At 39.1% G+C, this 23524-nt stretch overlaps 2 protein-coding genes across 2 annotated transcripts in view; one reads left to right on the top strand and one right to left on the bottom strand.

Annotated features, from left to right (window-relative positions):
* ca12 (carbonic anhydrase XII) overlaps window positions 1-23524 on the top strand; it is a 28333-nt gene that overhangs the window by 194 nt on the left and 4615 nt on the right. Inside the window, exons 2-8 of the mRNA XM_072673385.1 lie at window positions 801-862; window positions 8711-8829; window positions 10840-10860; window positions 16622-16801; window positions 19632-19774; window positions 22696-22791; window positions 22920-22983. Of these exons, the coding sequence (XP_072529486.1) occupies window positions 801-862; window positions 8711-8829; window positions 10840-10860; window positions 16622-16801; window positions 19632-19774; window positions 22696-22791; window positions 22920-22983 (685 nt within the window). The remainder of the gene's footprint in view (window positions 1-800; window positions 863-8710; window positions 8830-10839; window positions 10861-16621; window positions 16802-19631; window positions 19775-22695; window positions 22792-22919; window positions 22984-23524) is intronic.
* LOC140549913 (inter-alpha-trypsin inhibitor) lies at window positions 1395-5934 on the bottom strand. Its single transcript, XM_072673679.1, has 6 exons — window positions 5849-5934; window positions 3953-4144; window positions 2661-2837; window positions 2504-2551; window positions 2307-2385; window positions 1395-2184 (listed from the first exon to the last, which is right to left on the bottom strand). The coding sequence occupies exons 1-6, from the start codon at window positions 5919-5921 to the stop codon at window positions 2070-2072; spliced, it is 684 nt and encodes a 227-aa protein (XP_072529780.1). The 5' UTR covers window positions 5922-5934; the 3' UTR covers window positions 1395-2069.

The raw sequence follows: 23524 nt of genomic DNA, 5'->3' as shown, positions 1-23524 counted from the left end.
GCATGCAGCGCGAACGCATGACGTCAGAGGTTCAGTTGGGTCGTAGGGTCTAAAGGCGAGATAAATTAGAGGCTTCAGTCTTCTCTGTTAAAACGACCAACCATTTTCTGAAGATAAGGCAGCACGGAGGGCGAAATGCCTCATTATCTTGTGGGGACGGCGCTTTAGGAAACGTGGGCACACGTTACAACGCTTGGTATAACTAATCTAGCTGTCAGAGTCCATCAGCTGTTTTCTAAAATTCCGTAAGTTACAGGTGCCTTGAAATGTGTAGACGTAGTTAAACTGTGGATTTTGCTTAACATTAAAACATTAAATCCGTTTATACGCAATGAATGTAAAAATAAATAAATTTTATATATATACATAGTTATATACATTTATATTTATTTGTGCATAGCTTATATATCGTGGCTGTCCAATGAAACCCATGTCTCATCTCCATTTTTTGTCCATTTTTATTTTTATCCATGGTTTGAACCCTGTGGCTGCTCTGTACACTGTGTAAATAATTCTGCCTGAATGGACCAATAGAAATGCTCTAAATGTGCTTGGATTAAAATATTTTTGACATTTTCCATTGAAAGTTAAGAAGGTTTTTTCCCTCCTCCTGTAAAGTTGCCATTTTGGAGATACATGTTTTTGTTTAGTTTTTTTCATTGGACAGCGACAGTATGCACCTATGTTCTTCACTCACGTTTACACCTGTGTTAATGTGACATGCCAATAAAAGTGAGTTGATTTGTTTTGATTTGATCATCAGATAAACTATGGATGTAGCCTGTGCCAAATGGATGTAGCCTGTGGAGTTACATGGAAAACTAAACACCCCGGGTGAAAATAGCTGTCACTGTGAACAAAAGTGAGGGGACGATGATCTGTAAAAGTCATAAAATTAAAGATAAGTAGTTCTTTTCAACAATGTGAGCGATATTAGTGATTAATGTTTGTTTTGTACGATTTTAGAGAGGGCATGTTTGGGCACTCCAAAAGCTTCTACCAGGGTGTCATTAATTGTAATATCAATGACTTTTTCAGTCATTGTACAGAAAGGTCAGGTGATCGGATTGAATTTCGAAGATATATTCATTCTCTGACTCCTCAATCCTCGTCCCTACAAGGTAGGCGCTTCTAATCAGCTGCCCAGCACTGATTACAGTAGTTGTGGATAGTTGAGGTCTGAAGCTGAAGATTTTGCTTTGGCCACACAGTCCCCTGATCTAAACATAATCGGAAATCTGTGGTTAGGCCTCAGAAGAGCAGTGCAACCCAGGTTAGCTTTTCCTCCCTTAACTATTCACCATTCACCAACAGACATTTTAATAGGGGGGCCCAAACTTGTGCATGCCAATGAATACTTATTAAGAGTAAACTAAAGCCTCACTCATTTTTTTCACCTTTTTTGTTGTCTTTATTTATCACCACTTTCATTGTCATTATTGCAAATCACACAGGTAACTTGACATAACTTTTTTTCTTAAAAAAAATCTAAATCTTGTAAATTCTGTGACACATTAACCTGTGGTAAACTGAACCTATGAATCTTTTTACTTTTCCTATTCCTTTCCTGAAATAATAAGGGGGGGGCTTCATTTGAATGATTATACAGTAAATAACTATGATTGGAATAGATGGTACAGATTACAAGGAAACATTTACTGGATATAAAAAAAAGAAAACTGAGTGAGGGCTAATTGGGATTACATTAATTACATTAATAACATTATTAATTACTTTCTTTTTAAAGAACTTATGGAGAGTTATATGAACTCTTAGCAAAACAGAGTTGGCCATTATTGTCAGAATAACAAACTAATAATGGATATGCTTGTTTCTGCAGGATAGTTTTAGTGCCAAAGCTGAACAAAATGACCTCTAAAATTAGAATCCATAAAGTGACATCAGCTTTAAACATCAACTTGCATTCATATGCATATCCTAAAGGTCACTTTGCTTGTGTTCCCACATGTACTGTCCAGTGTGTCCACTGTAGTGATTACCCGGAATCTGTCTTAGCATATTCAGGTAGTCATGCTGACTCTAGGTGTTTTGAACTACATTATTTTCTCTTAGGCCATTTCAATCCTTTCTCTCTGAAGAGGTAATTCTGGTCCAGGAGCACTCGGGTCTTGGATATCCTTTGAATCTTCTTTGGCCTTTGCTTTGCTTGTTTGAGAGGTAGGCCTATTAAAACATAAAATCAAAGAAGATCAGAAATTGGGGAAAAAAAGAAAATTATAAAAGAAAAACTACATTTACTGTCAAATTGACTATTTAAGTTTTTTAAATATTAAAATATCACTAACGTTTTCTTCAATGTAAGAACAAGCACGACAATGAGAATGATGGCTCCAATAATGCCTAAAGCAACTCCCAAAATGATACCTGTAGAAACAAAGACAAAGGTTGTGAATAAGTAGTCATATTAGACAGTCTCTTTATGATACTGTGCAAACATTTAGGCAGTAATCTGGGTAGTAAGCAATAACATATAGATGCCTACCGACTGGTGTGACAGATTCCACTTCCTCCTCCTGTTCTTCACCTTCATCTATTCAAAACACACACACACACAGTCCTTAGAGCTTGCTTATAAAACATTATACATTTATTTCAACTTATTTTGAAAGTTAAATTAAATTGGTGTATTTCATGCTCACCTATTATTCCAAAACATGTTTTATTGCAATGATGAATATCCAGGAAGCGGTTTCCGTTTCCCACACAGCCAGTCCAGTAGAAGGTCTTGCACTTTCCATGAGCAGCATCGTAGTAATAGCGCAGGTAATTTCCAAAACAGTCCCCCGGAGCCTTAGGCAAGTGGCAAGCTTGGGATCCTGGAAAAAGAAGTTTGAACTTGAAATGGGAAAATACACTGTATGCTATATTATTACTGTGGTGCTATTTTAGCAGCAGTAGTGAAGCATTGATCTGTATATTCATATTCAATATAATAGTAAATATTTTAAAGATATACTATTCATACCATGTCCTCTAAAAAAAACCTAACCCAAACTCTTACCCTGACCCTAATAGTAAAACCCTAATTTAACATCAACCCAAAACCAATCCTAATGCTCACCTTGGCTCTAATCCTATCCATAACGTTGACCTCAACTCAAAAACCAAGTCCTACCCCTCATCCTGTCCCAAATCCTAACCCTAACCTCAACCTACAACCTAAAACAACTCTCACCCTGGCTCTAATCCCAAAACTAATTTCAATCTCAACCCAAAAACACAATCCTAACCCTAACACCAACCTCAATTTAAAACCTAATCCTTAACACCCATCTCAACTCAAAATCTAATCCTAACCCTAACACCAACCTCAACTCAAAACCTAATCCTAACCCTTACCCTGGCTCCAATCCTAACCTCAACTCACAACCTAATCCAAACTCTCACCCTGGCTTTAATCCTAACCCTAATCCTAATCTTTACCTCAACCCAAAATCTAATCCCAGCTCTCACCCTGGCTTTAATCCTAACCCTAATCCTAATCTTTACCTCAACCCAAAATCTAATCCTAGCTCTCACCCTGGCTCCAACCCAAAACCTAATCCTAACCCTTACCAAGGCCCTAACCATGACCCTGTTCTATCCAAAACCAAACCCAGCCTGCTTATCACATCTTGTTGAGGATGTTGAGACAGTGTGTATTCTACTTGTTACATGTTTAGTGATTTCTCAGGTTAACATCTACAGGCCCAATCCAATTGTTCAAGTGAACAGCTTGAACGGACCACTCAGAATAAAGTGTCAACATTTCTTTTGCCACTAGGTGGCAGATTTGGCTTGTGCCAAAAAAAAAAAAAAAGAAAAGAAATCTTGAAAAAACATATTTTCATCTTGACTGATTCAGTAATTGTGTCTCAGAAGGACACATCAATTAAATTGTTCACCAGACTGCTATATGATGTATATTTTCTATAGAGGAAGGGAAACTCACTAACTGCAGGGTAAAGAAGCTCAGCTCTGGCTGAACAGTTTCTCATGCAGAGATGCTCAGCAGTGAAGCGGTTTTCATTTCCACCCTCTCCCGTGAAGCGGAATGGATAGCACTTGTCTTCGGCCTTGTCGTAGTACAAGTAGACGTATACTTCTGAGCCCGTCCCCTCGTCTTTCGGCAGGTCACAGATAGCTGCAGTTGGAGGGAGTTTTTCCACAACATGTCATATCAAATGAAGCCAAGTCTCACTTTTTTGTTTAATGTGCTTTCTAATGTAGTAACATACCCTTTACCCTGAACTCCCTCAGACTGAACTGGAGGCCTCACAGGTAAAACTAAAACTGGACTGAACTAAATTCAAATAAAATAAAGCGAAATAAATGAAAAACACTTCCAAATACCTTATTTTCCTGTTCTTCAAACTGAAGTGTAGGATTACTGACTGCACACTTGTCTTGAATCAGTAATGTTTAACTAGTTTGGAGACAGTCCACACCTAGTTTTTATTATGGTTGTAAATTTACTGGGCAGCATGAAACTCAGCTCTGGTTCTGGGTATAATAACATTCGGCAGGGTTGTGGTGTAGTTTTTGAGTCACATTTTTATCCAAACACACTGCCTAGCTTTTGATTCCTTACATTAAGTTGAATCAGTCCACTGACATATCAGAAATGTAGTGATATCTTAGAAGAAGTGAGAACATCATATTTTCAGTGTGTTACTGAATGTTCAATGGCTGTTCTGTATACTCTGTATATTGATTCTACAAAGATACTGTAATAGCTAATGTTTAAGCAATTATTTATAATACAAGATAATACAAAATTATATACTAAAAGGACATTTTAATAGTGCATCTTGGAGAATGAATGACTTGGCTGTTGTCCAGAAATATGCCATTGTACTTAAATGTACTGTATTTGACAAACTGTATTTAACAGTTTCACTGTTTGTCTGCTTATGTCTGCAAACCTGCTGATTTATTTAGGGAAACTTGACCTTAAACTCTAAATGAATGCTATTCAACTTTTGACCACAATTGCCCTTTCCTCACACACTTTCATTCTGTATAGACTTGCTCCAGTCAAGTAGTACACAGTTTTGTTTTCTCAGTTTGTTTTCTGATTCAGCTCCTTTAGTTACTGATGTGACTCAGGTGTGTGGGAGATACGTAACTATGCAGTGCAATTGGGTTTTCAAGATTGAATGTGGGGAAACCCTAGTTTAAACTTTAGCTTAGCTCAATCCCAGTAAAGCAGACAATCCCGTTTTGGGCGGGAACAGAACATCGTAAATTGTACAAACAACAACCTTTGTTCTCAGTGCTGTGGGGTTTCAGTATATGAGATTTAAACTTTTGTTTTCTCTGTAGTTGAATAACACATTTGATCATATTTGTTTTGTTGTTTTTTTTATTTCTCCATACTTTAATACCGATATTAATTAATTGCATTATTTTCTCTCCTTTATTCTGTTGAAAGACAGTTGAAGGTAAGGCCCAGGAGTCAGGTGGGAGTGATACTCATAAACTCACTGAAGTCATAACGGACATTGCCCAACCAATTGTAGTCATATCTGCACAATGCAAAATAATAAGTATGCTACATTTTCAGATGTTTAATAACGGAAAATTGATATACTGTTGTATCAAAAATAGCAACATTTTCAAATGTAATGGTAATTCACTTTCTTCATCAAGTTTTAATGGCCTCCAAATAAGTCAGACAGGGAGTAGAGAAAGGATTGCTTTTCAACACAACACTGAAATAAAAATACACACTCAGATACAATGTGTCTGCTGAATAGCTTCAAAATGTGCCTAATTATTTGCGAATCCATTTTAATAATCTGTATGGAAATATTAGTATGTTGAGGAAAATATTTCAGAAACTTACATGATACTGTTGTCTGTCCTTTGGAAGAGTAGAATACAGCAAAAATTAGCACAAATATGCTAAGCTCCCTCATGGTGGTGGTGTGATCTGTGGTGATGCAGCTGAAGTGAATGAGGGTTCATAAAGTACAGTTGAAGAGGGGAGGACACTCTGACCTTTGTACCTTTTTGTGATAAGTACACAGTCACAAACCTGACTAAGATGAGGGAAGATTGATTCAGCTTTGATAAATCCACAGTGGCAGAATGTGTTTATGTAACCTTGTGTCTAATTGGATAAATCTGAGTATTAGAACTGCAGTCGTCTGCAGTCGTCTTAAGCCTGTGCTTTTCAATAGTCTGATGTATTTTACCGTACAATAGATGGTCCTGTTTGAATGGTTTGTTTAACCCCGCCCTATTTCCACCCTCACACATCCAGTCACACATCTGAATATTGACAAGGTTAGTGGCGACAGGGCACAGGCCAATGTCTTTGAACCTACAGTGGCGTTATGGTCCATAATAGGCTCGTTTGCTGGAGGCAGATTTTAAAGCATTATGGTCTTTAAATGGTGCAACTCCAAGCTCTCAGAGTCTGCTTTTCCCTTCCTTTAGAGTAGAGAGTGTAAATTATAATAGATTTATAATGTAAACATTCTTCTATTCATTTTTATTCTCCTCACTCCAGTTGATAATTACCATCATATCAGTGTCTTTCCTTTGTTGTTTATTTTCTAGTGTCTAATTAGTAATAATAATATTAATAATAATCCTCCGCATTATTATTATTGAATAAATAATTGTATTATAATAAATATCAAGTCAAAGTCACAGTCAGTCTATCTGTTTAAAATATATATTTTCTTTATTCATCTAATTCGACAAAAAGTAAACATCCTGAGTCTCTGCATTCCTTCTATTTACTTTAAATGGTTCAGTCCGCCCTCAAAACAGGTGTGAGTTCTCCTTGTGAGCAGTGCACTGTAAGTTGGGAGAGAAGCATCATGTGGCATTTAAAAGAGTGTAACCTTTTTCAAGGAGCCCAAAATCTCTGGTAGCACCCCTGAATACAATAGCCACCCAAATAACAGGGAAGCGATCATGTGCATATGTATGTCACCACTGGAGAGCTTTCTAAACATCTTATATGTAAATGACTGGTGTTAGTCAAACCGTGAACTGACCTATAAAAGTGTCATTAGGATTAAAGTGTTACAGCATCTGTAACAGAACGCACACCACCTGCCCAACTGCTCTGAGTGATGAATCAGTTATGTTGATAGTTTTTGACCACTTTGTTGTATATTTAGTATGGCAATGTGCAGCTTTGGTCACAGCCAAAGGATCTTATTTCTTCTTCTTTGTTTAACATGAACTCTCAAACATTAATCTCTGATAAAAGACTAACCCCCAATGTTCCTCTTCATCAGTTTCAGCTCTCATCTCTCTATCTCAGGTGGATCCATACTGAAGTCCTAAAGTCTTATCTTTTTGAGGACTGATCCCCACATAGCAATACTGATACAAAGTGTGAAGTGGTCTCTATTTGATACAGTGTAAAATGTGAAATGAAACAAATCAGTGATAGTAACACTGCTTACTTTCCTTTTGCCACTCCCTCTGCTCTCATGCATACATAGACACACTGACATACAAGCATACACACACCCACACCACCATGGAGATACTTATCTTTCTGGCAATGTGTGAATGCTCTGTAATAGCAGGTCATACAGAATTACCTCACTCCACTTTCTGTCCGTCGGTTTCTGTGGCAGATTGTTTGTTTGTTTGTTTATAATGTTTTTATCATTTAACATGATATTTTAATATGAATGTATATCTCACATTTATACCTAATACTTTTAACAGATTTACACTACAGATTCCAAGATCATCAGTTCAAACAAAAGCTGCTGCAAACCATAAGGTTTAGCCACACTGCAATGGTTTGGGTGCCGGAACTGTCACCATCAGCAGAGAGGGAATAAGTTTGGATGGTCAGTAACAACCCAAGAACCACCAAGCATTAAGGTCAGATGAGAAAAAGATGTTTGGAGGAGGAAAGGCAAGGCATTCAACCTAGGAACACTGTACCTGTGCTGTAACTGTTAAGCATGGTGGTGATGGCATTATGCTCTGGGGCTGTCTGGACCTGGTACATTGCACAAAGTGGAGGAATAATGAAGAAGGAAGCTCTTCAGCAGAACCTCAAACAATCAGCTAGACAGTTGAAACTTAATTGAGTGTTCCAACAGGACACTGACTCCAAACACACTTTAAATGTGGTTGTGGAATGGATGAAGCAGGCTAACATTAAGGTTTTGGCAAGGCCTTTCCAAAGTCCTGGTCTCAAATATGTGAACTGTGCCGGGTCTAAAGTCGGGTCTGTTCCGAAAAAGCAACCGATTTAATTGACCTGAACCAATTCTGCCAATAAGAGTGCTCAAATATCCAGAACCAGAACTCTACCAGAAACTTATTCAAAAGCATCTGCTCAAGATGTCACCTGCTAAAATTGAGTTCAGATCCCCATCTAAATAAATAAAACTTGTTTTTTCAATTATTTTATTGAAGATGTGTGTTGCACACTTATTGCCATGTACAGGAGCACTTAAACGCAGGGAGGTATCACCTGGTTTTGTATCATTGCCCGTCCCTTTTTTTTTTAGCCCTGCCAGGGAGCCAACTTCTCTGCAATGGCCGGTAAGTGGCCAGCGTGTAACTCCACCTCGTTCCTGCCTGCCTTTTCGTGCCGCCACAACGGCAGTGTTTTTAGCTCTTACCCACTTTCTGTACCCTAGTAAAACCTCACCCAGCTCCCTCCGTAGAAAGCGACTAAAGTAAACTAGTCTATTGTTTTCTACTGTTTGTGCTGTAGGCGTCTGCTGCTCATCCACGATGCCGCACTCCAGCAGCAGCAGCACCGAGCCTGCGTCCCCCAGTCCACTCTCCTTCCCCGCCGCTCCGCATGGACCTGCCGGTCGTGCTCGACCCGAGGTAAGACTTCTCCAAACTCGCTCTCCGGATATAGCGTTTTGCATCAGTGTTTGTCTGTCTTGTGGCTAATTGGCTTCGTATGAAGTCACGGCTCCCAGACTGCCTCAGCTTGGGCTCTGTGGATGTTCCGTCATGGCAGTGACGTCATGGCTGGACAGCGCGCACATGTAATGCTTAGTATAAAAGGCAGCTCCTATTACACTGTGTTATGATTTCTCTTCTGAGGCACCTTAAGGGACGAAGATCCAGGCCACAATGCTCTCCACTCTGTTAATAATGATTCTAATAGCTTTTCCAATGTCCTCCAATGGTAAGACTGTTTTTATATATAAATATATTTAAAGGGGTTTCAAGCTTCAGCTTTTGCTAGTTGTATATCACTTATCAGTGTATTCCTCATCATTTTAATAAGGGTAGTACCTAAAGCTATAGTTTACATAGATTTTTTGCTGTTTTAATATATATATATATATATATATATATATATATATATATATATTAATTTAATTTAGACTATATCATATGTTGCTCTCATTAACCTGCAGACTGGCATGGGCTAGCTGTGCATGTCTTTGGTTTAAGTGGCCCATTGTATTTTTTGTGAGTTTATCTAAATTGAGATTATTGGCATCTCAACATCTCACCCTAGCTCCTCACAGAGTTAGGAATTGGGTGTAGAGGCAGTAACCATGGAGACACAGTTGTTAGACGTATCACTAAATTTAGACTTTTCGGGTGCTGAGACGAGATGCTGCAGTTTGGACTGTTTGTAATTTGCTACAATCTAATAATAACTGATTAAGACATTATGGTAATATCTATGGAACCAAACTCATTAGCATGTTTTATTAGCAGGCTTCTAGTGCAGTGCATGGCCATTGTTGTTTTTTGTTTTTTTTTCAGTACAGACAAAAACTTGGTAGCATCTAGTTCAAAACAATCACTGCTGAAGGAAATTAATTTGTCCTGCTCAGTCAAAGAGTCTAAGTGCTGACTTCTGACTGTGAGGCTAATATCATGCTTGCACAGTTTTCCAAGTCAGGTGAGAGAAGCCACAGCAGCTTCAGACTAAACAGTCAGCACACAGAGTGGGAGAGCTCTGTGAAGGAAAAGGTGTGTGGGTTAAATTGCTAAGGATGCTTTTTATCACTTCCTTTCGTTAGGACGTTTGGTCTGGGGAGGAGCTCATGTTAGACATGTAATGGTTTTCTTGTGCAATTAGAACATATGTTGAGCTCTGCACCTTTTGAGAGGACTGGTCTCAGTGTGAATGAATGCTGACTTGTGTCTAGCCTGTCAGTTCTTTTTTCCCCAACAGGTATATGAGCCTAATCTGATACAATCTAAGGCATACCTAGGCATATGTGGACATAGTATTGCATATATAGTCCTGATGTATCCAACTTCACTTCACTTTCAATGGAAGTCAGTGTAAAACAACATTATTTCTATAGTCATCAAGTCATTTTGAAGCATATATATTGGTCTATTCATTACTTTAGGATATCCAAATAACTGCCAGATTGAGATTATGTCTCAAAAAAAAGCAAAGATTTAAATTGTTGTCCAGTAATGACATGCATTGTAAACCAAACCTTATTCCTTTAAGTGTTACCAGTTTAGATTTGTCAAAAGGGAACTGCCTTGAGTGGACAGCATCTCAGCACTCAGATTAAACATTCTCCATAGATACCCAGTAATCTCTCTGTGGGGAAGACTGGGTGTCAGACGCACAGCTTGAAAGCTGGGTTGACTGAAATAGGTTGGCACTGACCAGAAGAGCAGGCTGGAGCCAGAGAGAGCGTTGTGATGGTGCAATGCATTCTTTCAGCTGATTTAGGACTCTCTGTGTGTGTGTGTCACCCTGTTAGAGCACAAAGAACAATGAGAACCCTTTTCAAAGGATGTGATCTTAACTAACTATGGACTGTTCTTAAAGTTCAAGGTGTTTTACTGACTGTGTTATTAAATGTGTTTTATTCACTACATGTCTCTCTTTGTCTGTTTAAGGTGGAAAGTGGGCATACAATGGTAAGTAAATTGCTAAGGGAATTTATGTTTTATAAGTGCATGACACTGGGGCTGAGCGTTATGGTAAAAAATATATATCACAGTATATAAAGACATTTTCCTGATACACAATAACGATACATGTGATCACAGACAAAATAAATCAATAGTGACAGATTCTTAAAAACTACTATTCAAAAATACTCTCCCATACTGCGTACAGGGTTTCTTTTTCTAAATCAGTGCACTTCATCCACTTAAACTGTTTGTAATGAAACTTGCAGTGTTGTTTAGTCACTGACAATAACCCAGATACCTTAGAAAAACATATTGTGTATCACAATAACAAAATTGGTCACAATACAATAAAATATTGTCATATTGCCCAGCTCTACATTAAGCAAACCTGATGTCCAAAAAAGTGATTTTGGACATTTTTATACTGTACTACACTTGACTTGGGTACAGGGTAATAGGGGACGATAGGAGATGACAGTATCATGCTTCAATCTTTACTTTTATTATTCTTACTGTTTTATTCTTATCTGTTATATTAGTTATGATATATGATTCTATCAGCACACCTGATCAAAACACTCTTATGTGGTGGTACAGTGACTTTGTATCAATAATTTATAAGTAGTTTTGATGAGGATGGCTCCTCCCTTGTGAGTCTTGGTTCCTCCTAAGGTTTCTTCCTTCTTCCAGCTCCGAGGAAGTTTTTTCTCGCCATTGTGGAGGGTAACATTTGTCTAATGTTTTGTTAATCTCTTGTCCTATTACTGGATTCCTGTTAAAGCTGCTTTGTAAAAACATCAGATGTAAAGAAATAAATTTTAATTGAATTTGTCCCATATAGGGCAAAAATAGTGGTCTCTTTTCTTCAGTTCTAAGTATCATTTGGTCAAAAGGCATTGCTGAATCACCTTCGCCTTCCTTTTGTTGGCCTCAGTCCACCATCAAATTCAGAGAAAGCTAATTTAAATGTATCATTCCTTACTGGAAATGTGGAATTAGTTTATTCTGAACGCTGCATAGTTTTGCAAATGAATGATGCTAAAAAGAAAGTGTCTATAAAATGAGTGTGCTTACTCACTCTATCACTGATGTAATTTTCCCAGTTATCTACCTGCCACTTTAGTGAAGCATACACAGCCCTGGACACTGCCCCTCTGCATCTGGCCTATTATGAGAATGGCTGTTTTAATGTTATCCCTAGCATTGCTAAAATGGCATGCCAGTGCGAGACACTCACACTATTTTGGTTGCCCTAATTTGGCAGGTATTAAAAAAAAGAAAGGAAAAAGGAGCTTTGGGACTAGAGGGACCTCATACTGCAGCATCTGACCCTTTTCTGACCCATTGGCCCCCTAAGACATTAGCATTATCTTCAACATCTGTGTTGTCTCGTTTCTGACCCTGCCACAAGCATGCCCTATGTCTAAAGCACACTGCGTCAACAAAATCTCACGTCTCCGGATTTTGCTAAACCATCATTTTTTTTAATGAAGCCAGGACAGCAAAGACACATTTAGAAGCACTTGCATGAACTATGGTGCAACTGTAATAAGTACAGTCTTATGCAAAAGTTTTGGCACTCTTGGCCAAATGAGACATTTTGACATTATGTTTTGAACAGCCTTCAGAGCTATTTATACAGAGTATTCAATATTTTCAGCTAATCCTAATCCTGCACAGTTACTGTGAAAGTTCTGTCTTTCATATAATAACTATGTGCAAATGTTTGGGCACCCTGCAAAAAAGGACTCAGTAACTTATTTTTTTGGCAGAAAGCACAACTTGTAAAGATTTTGTGTGGCACTTAAAAGTCTTGCAGTTGGAGTCTTTTTTAGTTCAGAGATATTTGTGGGTTGTCTTAGATGTACAGTATGTTTAAGGTCTAGGTCAGGGGACTGTAAGAACTATTCCAAAAAAGCATCAGTTTGGGTCTCTTCAGTTAGTCTATGGAGGTTCTGAGGCATGTTTATGATCATCATCCTATTATAGAAGCCATCTTATTTTCAACTTCAGGCTTGTAATAGATTATTTGACATTTGCATTTGGGATTTACTGGTATTTTGAGGAATCCATTTAGCCAATTCCACAGGTGCCTACACAACCCCAAGGCAGGCTTCTGCTACATACTTCAAAAGTTGAGTTTTGGGATGAGGTCACAGGTAATGTTTCCTTTATATGACTCTTCTATGAAGATTGTGTTTTGCAAGCAAAGCTGCACAGTGGAATAGTGTACCACCCTCTTGACTCAGCTAAACCTTCATGCAGGTCTTTTTCATGCAGTGATATGGTGGTCTTACCAGCATACAAGCTTTTCCCTTGTACAAGATTTCTTAGTCTTCCAGATCTATTCTTGTACATCCACCGTTCCTCTGAACTGTAATTTCTTAATAACACTCTGCACCATAGAAACTGCAAGCTGAACATGCTTGGCTATCTTCTTATAGCCTTCTTCTGTGTTAAGACACAGTTTGACGGTATGAGAGATTGTATAAAACTGGAAAATTGATTCAGCTGACAGTTCGTAATCACAGTTGGTGACGTGCCTTAGGTCTGTTCTCCTCTTAATCATCATTAAAGCTCAAAATACACTGTTTTCCATCTCAAATGAATGATCTGTGTTAATATTCGAGCAGTGGTTACCATAGTTAGCCTTGTTTGAGGGCAATTTTGAATAACACTCCAGAAACCATAATTGAGCTGTGATAAAGAACTGCTGTAATTATTTTATTTTGAGAAATATATTGTTCCCCTGACTGCAGGGCTCTTGACTCTAATTTAGTTGGTTCCCTAGACTTGAAACAGAACAATGTATAATTACTCTTATATTATTATATCTTTAAATTATCTAGTGCTGCTTATTGTGCCCTTTTAGAATTTTAAAAGTTGGCTCCTTTGTGCTCCTTTGAACTAATTTACACAAAGACTTTCACCATGAGAAAGATTTTGTCCCCATAAGTACAGAAAACCTTCCATCTCATCAAACCCAACCAGACCACAGCATCTAAGAAAGGACTCAAAAATGTGCACCTCAGAATTCTACCACTTACAAAGTATAGATGCAGATGACTAGATCAGAGCACTATGTATTTTTCTTTTCTCTACCATATCAGAATTAATCTCAAAGTTTACAATATGCAGATTATCTAGCGTGTTCACAATATATCTTGAAGATAAATTGGAATGTACTATGTAGCAATATAATTGCAATATGGCACTTTTATGTCCAATTGTCCATAACAAGTTGTCCAATTTATGTCCAACTGTCCACAACAAAACAAATGAAATACAGCCATGCCACTTTTCATTCCACTTCTGCATAGAGTTTGAGTACATGAGGGGTTGTGCTGCTGGAATAAGGTCCAGCACAGCTCCCCAGGAACACACACTTGGGGGAGCATCTCTGCTCTCATCATGCTAAGCTGAGCTGAGTGGTCCTCTCTGACCACTGGCCCTGAGGCCTCTGTGGTATTCTCTGCTGACTCCAGATGAGTCAATGCCTCTTTTCTTGCATGCTGTGGGGACAAATAACATTTCATTGCCTCAAGACTTTTGGAAACTAAGCCCACAGAAAACACGCAAGTAGCAGGTGGTTTTGTAATTCTGAGCTCATTAAGCTGTTATATCAGCCATTTTGTTAGTTTTGACCTAATATGACTATTAGAAGTGTCCAGATATACTCAGCCCACAGTTCATCGATTCATGATACTGGGTTCACGATTCAGTATGCTTACAGTATTTTGAACAAAATCTGAATGAAGAAAACTTATCAATGCATTCAGTTGTTGCATTATCCAGTAGTGGGACAAGAACTGGGGGGGCAGCGCTCTGAAGCTGGACATGACATGGGTTGTTAACTGAAGAATTTAAATGGTGCAATTTTATTAGCTTACTATTTACACTGTTTTTATTGTATGAGTTCAACTCAACTAGACTACTAGACTAAACTAGACTAGACTGTTAGACTGCAGTTAGACTGTTGTGCCACTCTAGAGCTGTGAGATTACACTACATTAAAGCACAGTTCTGAGTAAATTTACTGTTTCCGTTTTTCTTGGACATAGAAGTGTACATGGCTTTACAGCTCTAAAGTGGTGCAACTGTCTAACTGTCTAAGGAAATGCTCTGTACTCAGCTATTTAATCATTTTAGGTTACCATGCCTTCACATTTTTTACAGTGCATGATTAACATTGTCACATTGCAGTAAAGCCTTCAAGCCATACTTTCATGCATAGCTGTTCTAGCGCTATATACTTTCATAGTCCTTCAAGGTGTTGGCATCATGCGACACATTTAGTCCACAGAGCTGCCTACGATTTTGCTTATGCGTAGGAATCGCAGAATTCATGACACTATGACTATGTAGCATAATGCCATTCACCATGAGCAGTGCTGTCCATGCCAGAGGGCAATGAGGCTTGGCCATGAGCAGAAGATGTGATTACAGTGCTGAAACTGACCTCAATTAAAACGGCAAACAAACTGGACAGTGAGTAATTATGACCAACCAGAATGTGTTGCTTTTAATAGTGACAGTTTGTCTGCCCTCAAACTTCCATGACCTTCCTTGAAAGAGTGTAAATTCACAGATAGTCTCACACTCTGCAGAAGCACTTGCAGCTCAAGGCTGCCTCTTCTCTTATTGTGACCTTAGACTTTACATGTTCTCCTCTTATCGTCTATTTTCGGAGCCTGTTAAAAACTAAGTGAAGGAGACGTTTACTTCTCTGTTGTTTGTTAAGGAAAACATGAACTGTGAAGAAGCATGGAGCTGCCAAGCTACGGCTTTTCATTGCAGCGGTTATAGCAGTGGCTGTCCGCAGAAGTGCGTGTCCACATTTCGAAAAAGAAAGAAGGCTTTTATACAGAGAATGTCAGCACTATCACTGCAAAGCTTTGATGACCATTCTCTTCTCATCCAAACTGACTGAGCAAAATGTTGCATAACATAGAGGAAGGCTTTGTGATGGAAAAATTAGAAGCACATAAGCTGTTGCAACACTGCTGTATCTTCGGGTTGTCTTAGATCATTTTGCTCCAATAGCAAACCTAGCAATTCAATGAAATTACCAATTTCCTTTTAAACATCAGATGTTTGTGGTACTGGTTCTCCTGGTAAGTGACTGCATGGGCCTATAAAAGTTGACCAAGCAGACAAGATGGTTTATCCTGTCCTGCATTACGTGGCTCTTTTTTTGGGGGGGTAAACACTGAATTATACAAGCCTCTCATTTAGTCTCTGTCTGCAACATAACTAACTACAGACTCTTTTTCTGACACTGGCTGCTTCAGAATTAGTGCTGATAGAATTAGTTTCTTAAGGTGATTTTTGTATAATGACCGAGGTTGGAATTTGAGTCATCTCATAACATCTCATAACATAATGCTTGTATACACAAGGTTGTGGCAGATACACACTCTCAGTGGCCTAAACAAACCTTTGGGGACAGCCTGAGAGAAGCCACCATGAGAAACACATGCAATTTTTGGGAATGGCATTGTCCTGAGGGCACTCCTTCTGTGGGGCGGCATTCTGTAAACATTTGTATGACACAGGCACCTTGAGCCTTATCCAAAAAGTAGTTATGGGTAGAGCAGATCTTTCAGAAGCCCAACAAAGGCAAAGTTCAAAAGGACAGCATTTTAGAAAAAGTGCCCAGTCAGAGTAGTTCACTAAATTGGTACATCTAAAATTTAGAATAGAGAGAGATGTAATGCATTATGGCAAAGGATGAAGCTTTTTGGTTTACTGTCTTTGATTTTAGGGCCTAATGGAGAGCATCACTGGCCCAAGCACTTTCCATACTGTGGAGGGGCATTTCAGTCTCCAGTAAACTTCCAGCCAGATATGCTGCAATATGATCCAGACCTGTTCCCCATCCAGCTCCAGAACTACAACCTGTCCAGCAAAGAGCAGCTCACTTTAAGCAACAATGGACACTCTGGTAAGAGCAGTCTCTTCTAAGAATATTTACTTGAGGGCTTTGAGTGGTTTCAGAGGGCTAATTCACTACCACTAAGGGTCGGTGGTTGAATTTAGATTCCGAACATGCCGCTTTGCCCACCCTGGCAGCGATGCATCAGTTGCAGTTTCAAAAGAGGCGGTGGCTATGCATGTATTGGTGGAGCCATGTGTTACTTTACCCTTCTAGTGTCAGGAGCAGTGCTAGTTCTAGGGGAAGTTATGAATGGGCGAGTTAATTATCAGTGCCAAAAATTGTAAGAAAAAGAAAAAATATTCAACAAGCAAATTACAAACAATTATGATTTATATTGTTTACCTTGTGATATATTCAAATGGTATCAGTTTTTAAATTTTGCAACCCCAAGCTAATGCTAAATGCTTTCATGCTAAATATATTCTTAGACTTGACTCCTTCACTACATAGACAGAAAAGCAACAGGATTAACCGTTGTTATACTAATGGGCACACGTGCAGCAGCCACAATGCTTAAAATGGTCTTTCTTCTCAAGGCTAATTCCTAGCTGAACATGGAGAAAATGACAGGAGGATCTTTCTTGCATGTCGACCACAGCAATTTACTGTAATCACCCTCTTATTACGATAACCGTCCGTGTACGCAAAAGCAACAACCAGCTCATATTTTGGGCAAGTAAAATATGGAGTGTTCCTAGCCATGACTCACGCTGCAGGTAATCTGTTAAACAACGAAGCTCAAGCAGCCTCTCTTAAGGGCTTCAGCCGTCGTAATTCAAGTTTAAAACATGATATTAACCTGGCGAATGATCGTAAGGAAAATACACAATTCCACTCGTTATATTATATCTGTCATCTTCTTTCTACTTAGCAAATTGCTTTTAATTGCCTGCAAGCCTAGACGTCTCTTTGAACATAGACACGTTTTGTTCAGACACAGGCCGAGATATAGCTATAAACACATCAGACAGACTGACAGACCTTCGGGTGTTCAGCACATTGTGTCTTGCCTCATCACTGCTTCCTTTCTGCATGTGATAGGCAGCTGAGAACAGGCAGGCGCTTCAGTTTGGCATGCCAGGTGAGGTCCTGAGCGTGTGCCACTGACAATGAAAAGTATGAGCCCCGGGGATGCTGATGAAGCACTCTGTGCACTGCTGGCTGTCCTGACAGGAGCTTGGCTAATTGCATCAGTGACGCTGATCTCAGAGCAGCCCTGTGGTTTCAGTGGCCTGGTGTGTTGAGAAAGCAGAGACACACTCTCTCTTAAGCACAGAATTTAGGAGGTCAGGGAAACAGTAAAAATGAAGTGACGTGACTTTTAATAGTATGTTCCGTGTAGTCTGAGTAAAGAGTCTGAAATTAGTATATTACATTTATCCATGATGGTATATTAGGCACTTTTTTACTGAGCATAAATGTCTGGATTTTTTTTTATATTATAAACCTGCGGTATGTCATATGTAAACTCATATGTTTGCACTCAGATGAGAATTCAACCTCTAAGGCTATCTTCAGGATTTATTCTGTCTATCTTCAGGATTTATTCAGGTAGCCTAGATTGGTATTCTCACTCTTCAGTACAGCCAAAATACTGTTCCCCAGGGGTCAACTTTTGGCCCATATCTGTTCTGTTATACATTACTACTCGGATTAGTGACAGATTTGTGTGGTATCTCTTATCATTGCTATATTATAATGATCATTTCAACATATATCCAACTGTCTTGATATCTTTTTATGGATGAAAATGCACCACCTATAAGTAAAATATATATAATAAAAATAAATCTAGACAAGACAGAACTGATCTACCTACTAGAACAGCACTCGGTGGACATACACTGGATGTTTTGTGATAGTTAATCACATAACAGCCACCTCCAGGTCCTTAGTTTCAGGAGAATACAGTCCTTCCTGACTGCAGAGGTAGCTCGAAGTTCTCGTTGCAAGTCTAGTAATCTCCAAACTTGACTTCTGCAGTTTCCTCCTTGCAGGTCTTTCCTCAATGATATTTCTTTTATGTGAGCATGATGTGGCTCATCTGGTCCATAACCCCAACGTTCTCCCATGTGGAAAAAAAAAACCTTGGTAATCTATCGGTCTGGAAAGGAGCGTTAAATGTTAATGTTAACTGATGAATCGGACAGCCTCTTGATGCCTTTGCATTTGAACTTCACCATATTACAACATTGCTGCTCTTTCTCAAATTATTTTCCGGAACTGCCCTCATGTGATTTAAAGCCCTGAAACTGTCTACAAATCCAAAAATGTACAATCATCTGCCTACTTGATGGCAATGGTTATATTTCACACCACACAACAAGACCCATTTAAGCCTCAAGTGTGGCTCGCCTTGTCCTGCCATCCCTCATTAAAGACAAACCTCAAGACGCTTCTCTGTACTGAAACTAAGATGGTAGAATGAACTTCCCATGGCTGTTTAAACTGCTGAATACCATTATGTTGTCAGATACAGAATAAATATTCATCACTTTAAATTGAATTTTATACACTTTTTGTATGTATTTAAATACTAGCACTGACTCTTGTTTCTGGGTGCATCTTTAGACTTTTTGCACTAGAATCAGGATACGTTATCTGTGTGTAAGATAAGATAAGATAGTCCTTTATTAGTCCCGCAGTGGGGAAATTCTCACAAAACACCCTGGAGTACACTGTCTGCTAAATGCCCTAAATGTAAATGTAAGGGTTAAGATTTCACTGAAGGAGGTGAACTCGGTTTTTCCATTACTCTCAGGGGGGACTATTAAGCCATCAGACTATAAAGGGTTTTATTTCATTTTGGCTTTATGTGTGTGGTTTGTGTTCACAGTGCAGCTGACTTTGCCATCCCATATGCATCTGTCTGGCCTGCCCCATCGCTATTCAGCAGCTCAGCTTCACTTCCATTGGGGCTCCCCAAATGTGCTAGCTGGCTCTGAACACACTGTCAATGGCAAGCAGTTTGCAGCTGAGGTGAGATTCTGTGCTCTCGCTCTCTCTCTCTCTCTCTCTCTCTCTCTCTCTCTCTATTTCTCTCTCTCTTTCTCACTGTCTCTTTCTCTCACTCTCTCTTTCTCTCACACACTCAGATGCACACACACACACCCACAAACACTACATTTTTGATGCTCACATAGAGGATTTGGAAAAGGAAACAGCTGAGTTTTAAATTGTTGGCATACTTTTCGAACCATACATCCTTCGGTAGCGGCAGATTGTGCTTATAACGCATTTAGATTTCATAATTGGGTGCTTATTTGGGTGTTTGGTCTTGTGGCTTGGATACCATCGCAACCCATCCTTATGTTCCACCAAGAGACTAGGCTGATTTTAGGCTCACAGCAATTTAAGGCTGAAGAAACAGGCACTTGCATGTCTAAATATTTTTTATATACAATTTGATGTACTGCGTTCTTGTCAACCATTCTTCCGAACTGCACTTGTGTAAGTGAATTACACCTCGGATGTCCCTTAAAATCACACTGTATGGTCTGGCAAAGACTTTTGGCCTACCCTGTTGTACTGAACCGTGCCACTGAATATGAATAGACAAATGTGTACACTTCACTGCCAGTGCTATGCAAACCGAACTATGCTAATAATATTTGAGAACATTGGGGCATTGGAAACATTGAAGAAAAAAACTAAACCGTATATTTACTTTTGTAGCTGAGTGGTGTGTACAAGAGTGTCATTAAGAGCGTCATGTCTTTGTCTGCACTGTAATATAGTTACATATAGTTACTAAAGTCATGTTTGAGAATCAGTCTACACTGCAAAAATGGTAAATTTGAACAAGGATAAATTTATGTTAAAGATATATTGAGATATACAGATATTTAGGTCTTTTTTTATTTAAGAACAGTGTAAACTTGCATAAATTAGCAAGTAGTTTGGAATAATAAAGGTAATCAGTTTTTGGTAATCAATTTTGTTTTCTTCTCAATTTTTAGATAGCCAATTACTTAACCCACTTAGTAATCTCCCCCCAAGTAATGTTACCCCACACTGAAAGGGTGAGGACTACCACATGCCTTCTCCGACACATGCACAACCAGCCACCGCTTGTTTTCAAACTGCCATGGATACAAAGTCACCGAACAACCAGTGCGCTTGGAGGAAAGCATTCGTGCTGAAATGATGTGTGGAGAAAGAAAGAGAGCAAGGCCAATTGTACTCTCTCTGGCTCCAGCTGCTGATGGCAGGCAGCATGACCCAGGATTCAGCGCAGTAGTCCGCTGAACCATTGTGTATGATATTTTATAAGTTTAAAAACTTTGTATAAGCTTTGTATATGGCTGTTCAGAGGCCTCGACCGAATATTGAACTTTATATGGATGATGCAGAACTGTGCTGGTGAATTGCAACACAGATAGTAAATATAATAAATGAATCCAATAAAATACATTAAATTGGCCGAACTGTTTAAATGAAAGATAAAAAAGCTTTAATTACTATCCTTAAGCTCGGATGATTGACATGCTAATAATCTCAATATGGAGACAGGCTCTGGCTTGAAAAGAGGATCCACTTCTAAGCTCAGAGGGACTAAAGGCCTTAAAGACAGAGTGAGTGCTGGTGTGTGTGTGCGACAGGATAGTGCAGACTGTGATCTTTCTTTATGGGTTCATTGCTTCTCTTCCCAAGGAGAAGTCGGGGCATCCTGTGGTTTGATGTGCGTTTCTCTCTAGACACATTAAGGACAGAGGCATTTTCTTCCCTCTTTTTTCTCTGTCTTCATGACCACAAATTCTGGTAGCTCTAGAAGACATTCCGCTTTGAAAGGGGAGAATCATGTTCAAATGAGCACTTCCCCGAAGTAGAGAAATTGTCCCCCATTTTCCCATAGCCTACACCCAGTCTATAAATATACTGGGTGTAGGCAATGTCTATATTCCAGTACATGGTTTTGTGTTTGCATCAAAGAATTTGCCTTTGCTGACACAATCCATACACAACTTTATAAGCAAGCCTTTTCTGCTTTTCAGGCCACTAGTCCATCGTTTCAAATGCTGGTTGGTTTTCTTGGTTCTTTGGGGATCCTGTCCTTTGTTTATGTTGGTTTCAGCTCTCTGCTCATTGTGGTACTTGTGGCGGCCTTCACAAGTTCTTTTTTTTCTAGTGGCAAAATAACACCCACCTGCCTCTTTCAAATCAATTATCACCCACACATCGGCATGCTGACGATCACATGCCAGAAAGGAAAGTCAAGGAGAGAATGTAATAGCGGGAAAATACATTTTATAAGCAAAATCAAGGGTATTAAAAAGGAGCCTGCCCCCTTTTGGTACAGTTACTGTCTCTCTAAAATTTACAGTAGATGTTGAAACATTGTTTGTTTGTATTCAGTCCCAAGAGCATTAGTGAGGTCAGGTGCTGATGTTGGATGATTCAGTCTGGATCACAAACAGCACTCCAACTCATCCCAGTGGTAAGGAATGGAGCTCCATCACTCCTGAGAACACCGTTCCAGTTCTCTACAGCCCAATGCTGCATAGCTTTATACCCCTGCAGCCCAATGCTGCATAGCTTTATACCCCTGTAGCCCAATGCTGTGGAGCTTTATACCCCTGTAGCCCAATGCTGAGTAGCTTTATATCCCTGTAGCCCAATGCTGTGGAGCTTTATACCCCTGTAGCCCAATGCTGAGTAGCTTTATACCCCTGTAGCCCAATGCTGCATAGCTTTATACCCCTGTAGCCCATGCTTGGCATTGGGCATGGTGATGTAGGATCATGTATATTTGTTCGATAGTGCACCATTCCATTGGAAATGCTGTTCTACTGAGATTATATATTTAAAATTATTTATGCATTTAAACACATTCAATTGGCAACATGTGCACATGTGGCAAATGACTGCTATATAAACCACCTCTTTTCTGGTCTTCTAAGATGCATGTTGTACATTTCAACTCTGGCAAGTATCCCAACATCTCCATGGCCCTGGACAAGTCTGACGGTCTTGCTGTGCTGGGTGTTTTCATTGAGGTGATGTCATATTTCAGGATATTTGAAAATTAAGTAAAATAAGTAGTCTTTTCAAGTCTTAAATCAAGTGAGTTTTCAAGTATTCATTTTTTATGTAAAAAAAAACGTTTATTTCTTTGAAAACATAGGTAGGCGAGTTCAACCCTGTTTTTGAGAGGTTCCTCAAATATGTCAATGGCATTAAATATAAAGGTAAGTAATAAGTAAAAAAATGGCAGTATTTAGTGCTAATTAAATGCATTGCTCTGTCAGTGTTATACTACAGTGGGGAAAAAGTATTTAGTCAGTCACCAATTGTGCAAGTTCTCCCACTTAAAAAGATGAGAGAGGACTGTAATTGACATCATAGGTAGACCTCAACTATGAGAGACAAAATGAGAATCAAATAATGGTGGAAAATAAGTATTTGGTCAATAACAAAAGTTAATCTCAATACTTTGTTATATATCCTTTGTTGGCAATGACAGGTCAAATGTTTTCTGTAAGTCTTCACAAGGTTGGCACAAAGCATTGCTGGTATGTTGGCCCATTCCTCCATGCAGATCTCGTCTAGAGCAGTGATGTTTTGGGGCTGTCGGCAGGCAACACAGACTTTCAACTCCCTCCAAAGGTTTTCTATGGGGTTGAGATCTGGAGACCGGCTAGGCCGCTCCAGGACCTTGAAATGCTTCTTATGAAGCCACTCCTTTGTTGCCCTGGCAGTGTGCTTGGGATCATTGTCATGCTAGGTCCC

This window comes from Salminus brasiliensis, chromosome 2, assembly GCF_030463535.1.
Source record: "Salminus brasiliensis chromosome 2, fSalBra1.hap2, whole genome shotgun sequence".
In the NCBI taxonomy this organism is placed as follows: domain Eukaryota; kingdom Metazoa; phylum Chordata; class Actinopteri; order Characiformes; family Bryconidae; genus Salminus; species Salminus brasiliensis.
Note: the sequence above shows the minus strand (reverse complement) of the source record. Positions and strands in the feature narration are given on the sequence as shown.

Coding starts and splice junctions, on each gene's coding strand:
- LOC140549913 (XM_072673679.1), bottom strand. CDS start 5,921: ATGAGGGAGCTTAGCATATTTGTGCTAATTTTTGCTGTATTCTACTCT. Junction 4,145..5,848: donor AGGACAGACAACAGTATCAT/GTAAGTTTCTGA, acceptor CTCCAACTGCAG/CTATCTGTGACCTGCCGAAA. Junction 2,185..2,306: donor GTTCTTACATTGAAGAAAAC/GTTAGTGATATT, acceptor ATGTTTTAATAG/GCCTACCTCTCAAACAAGCA.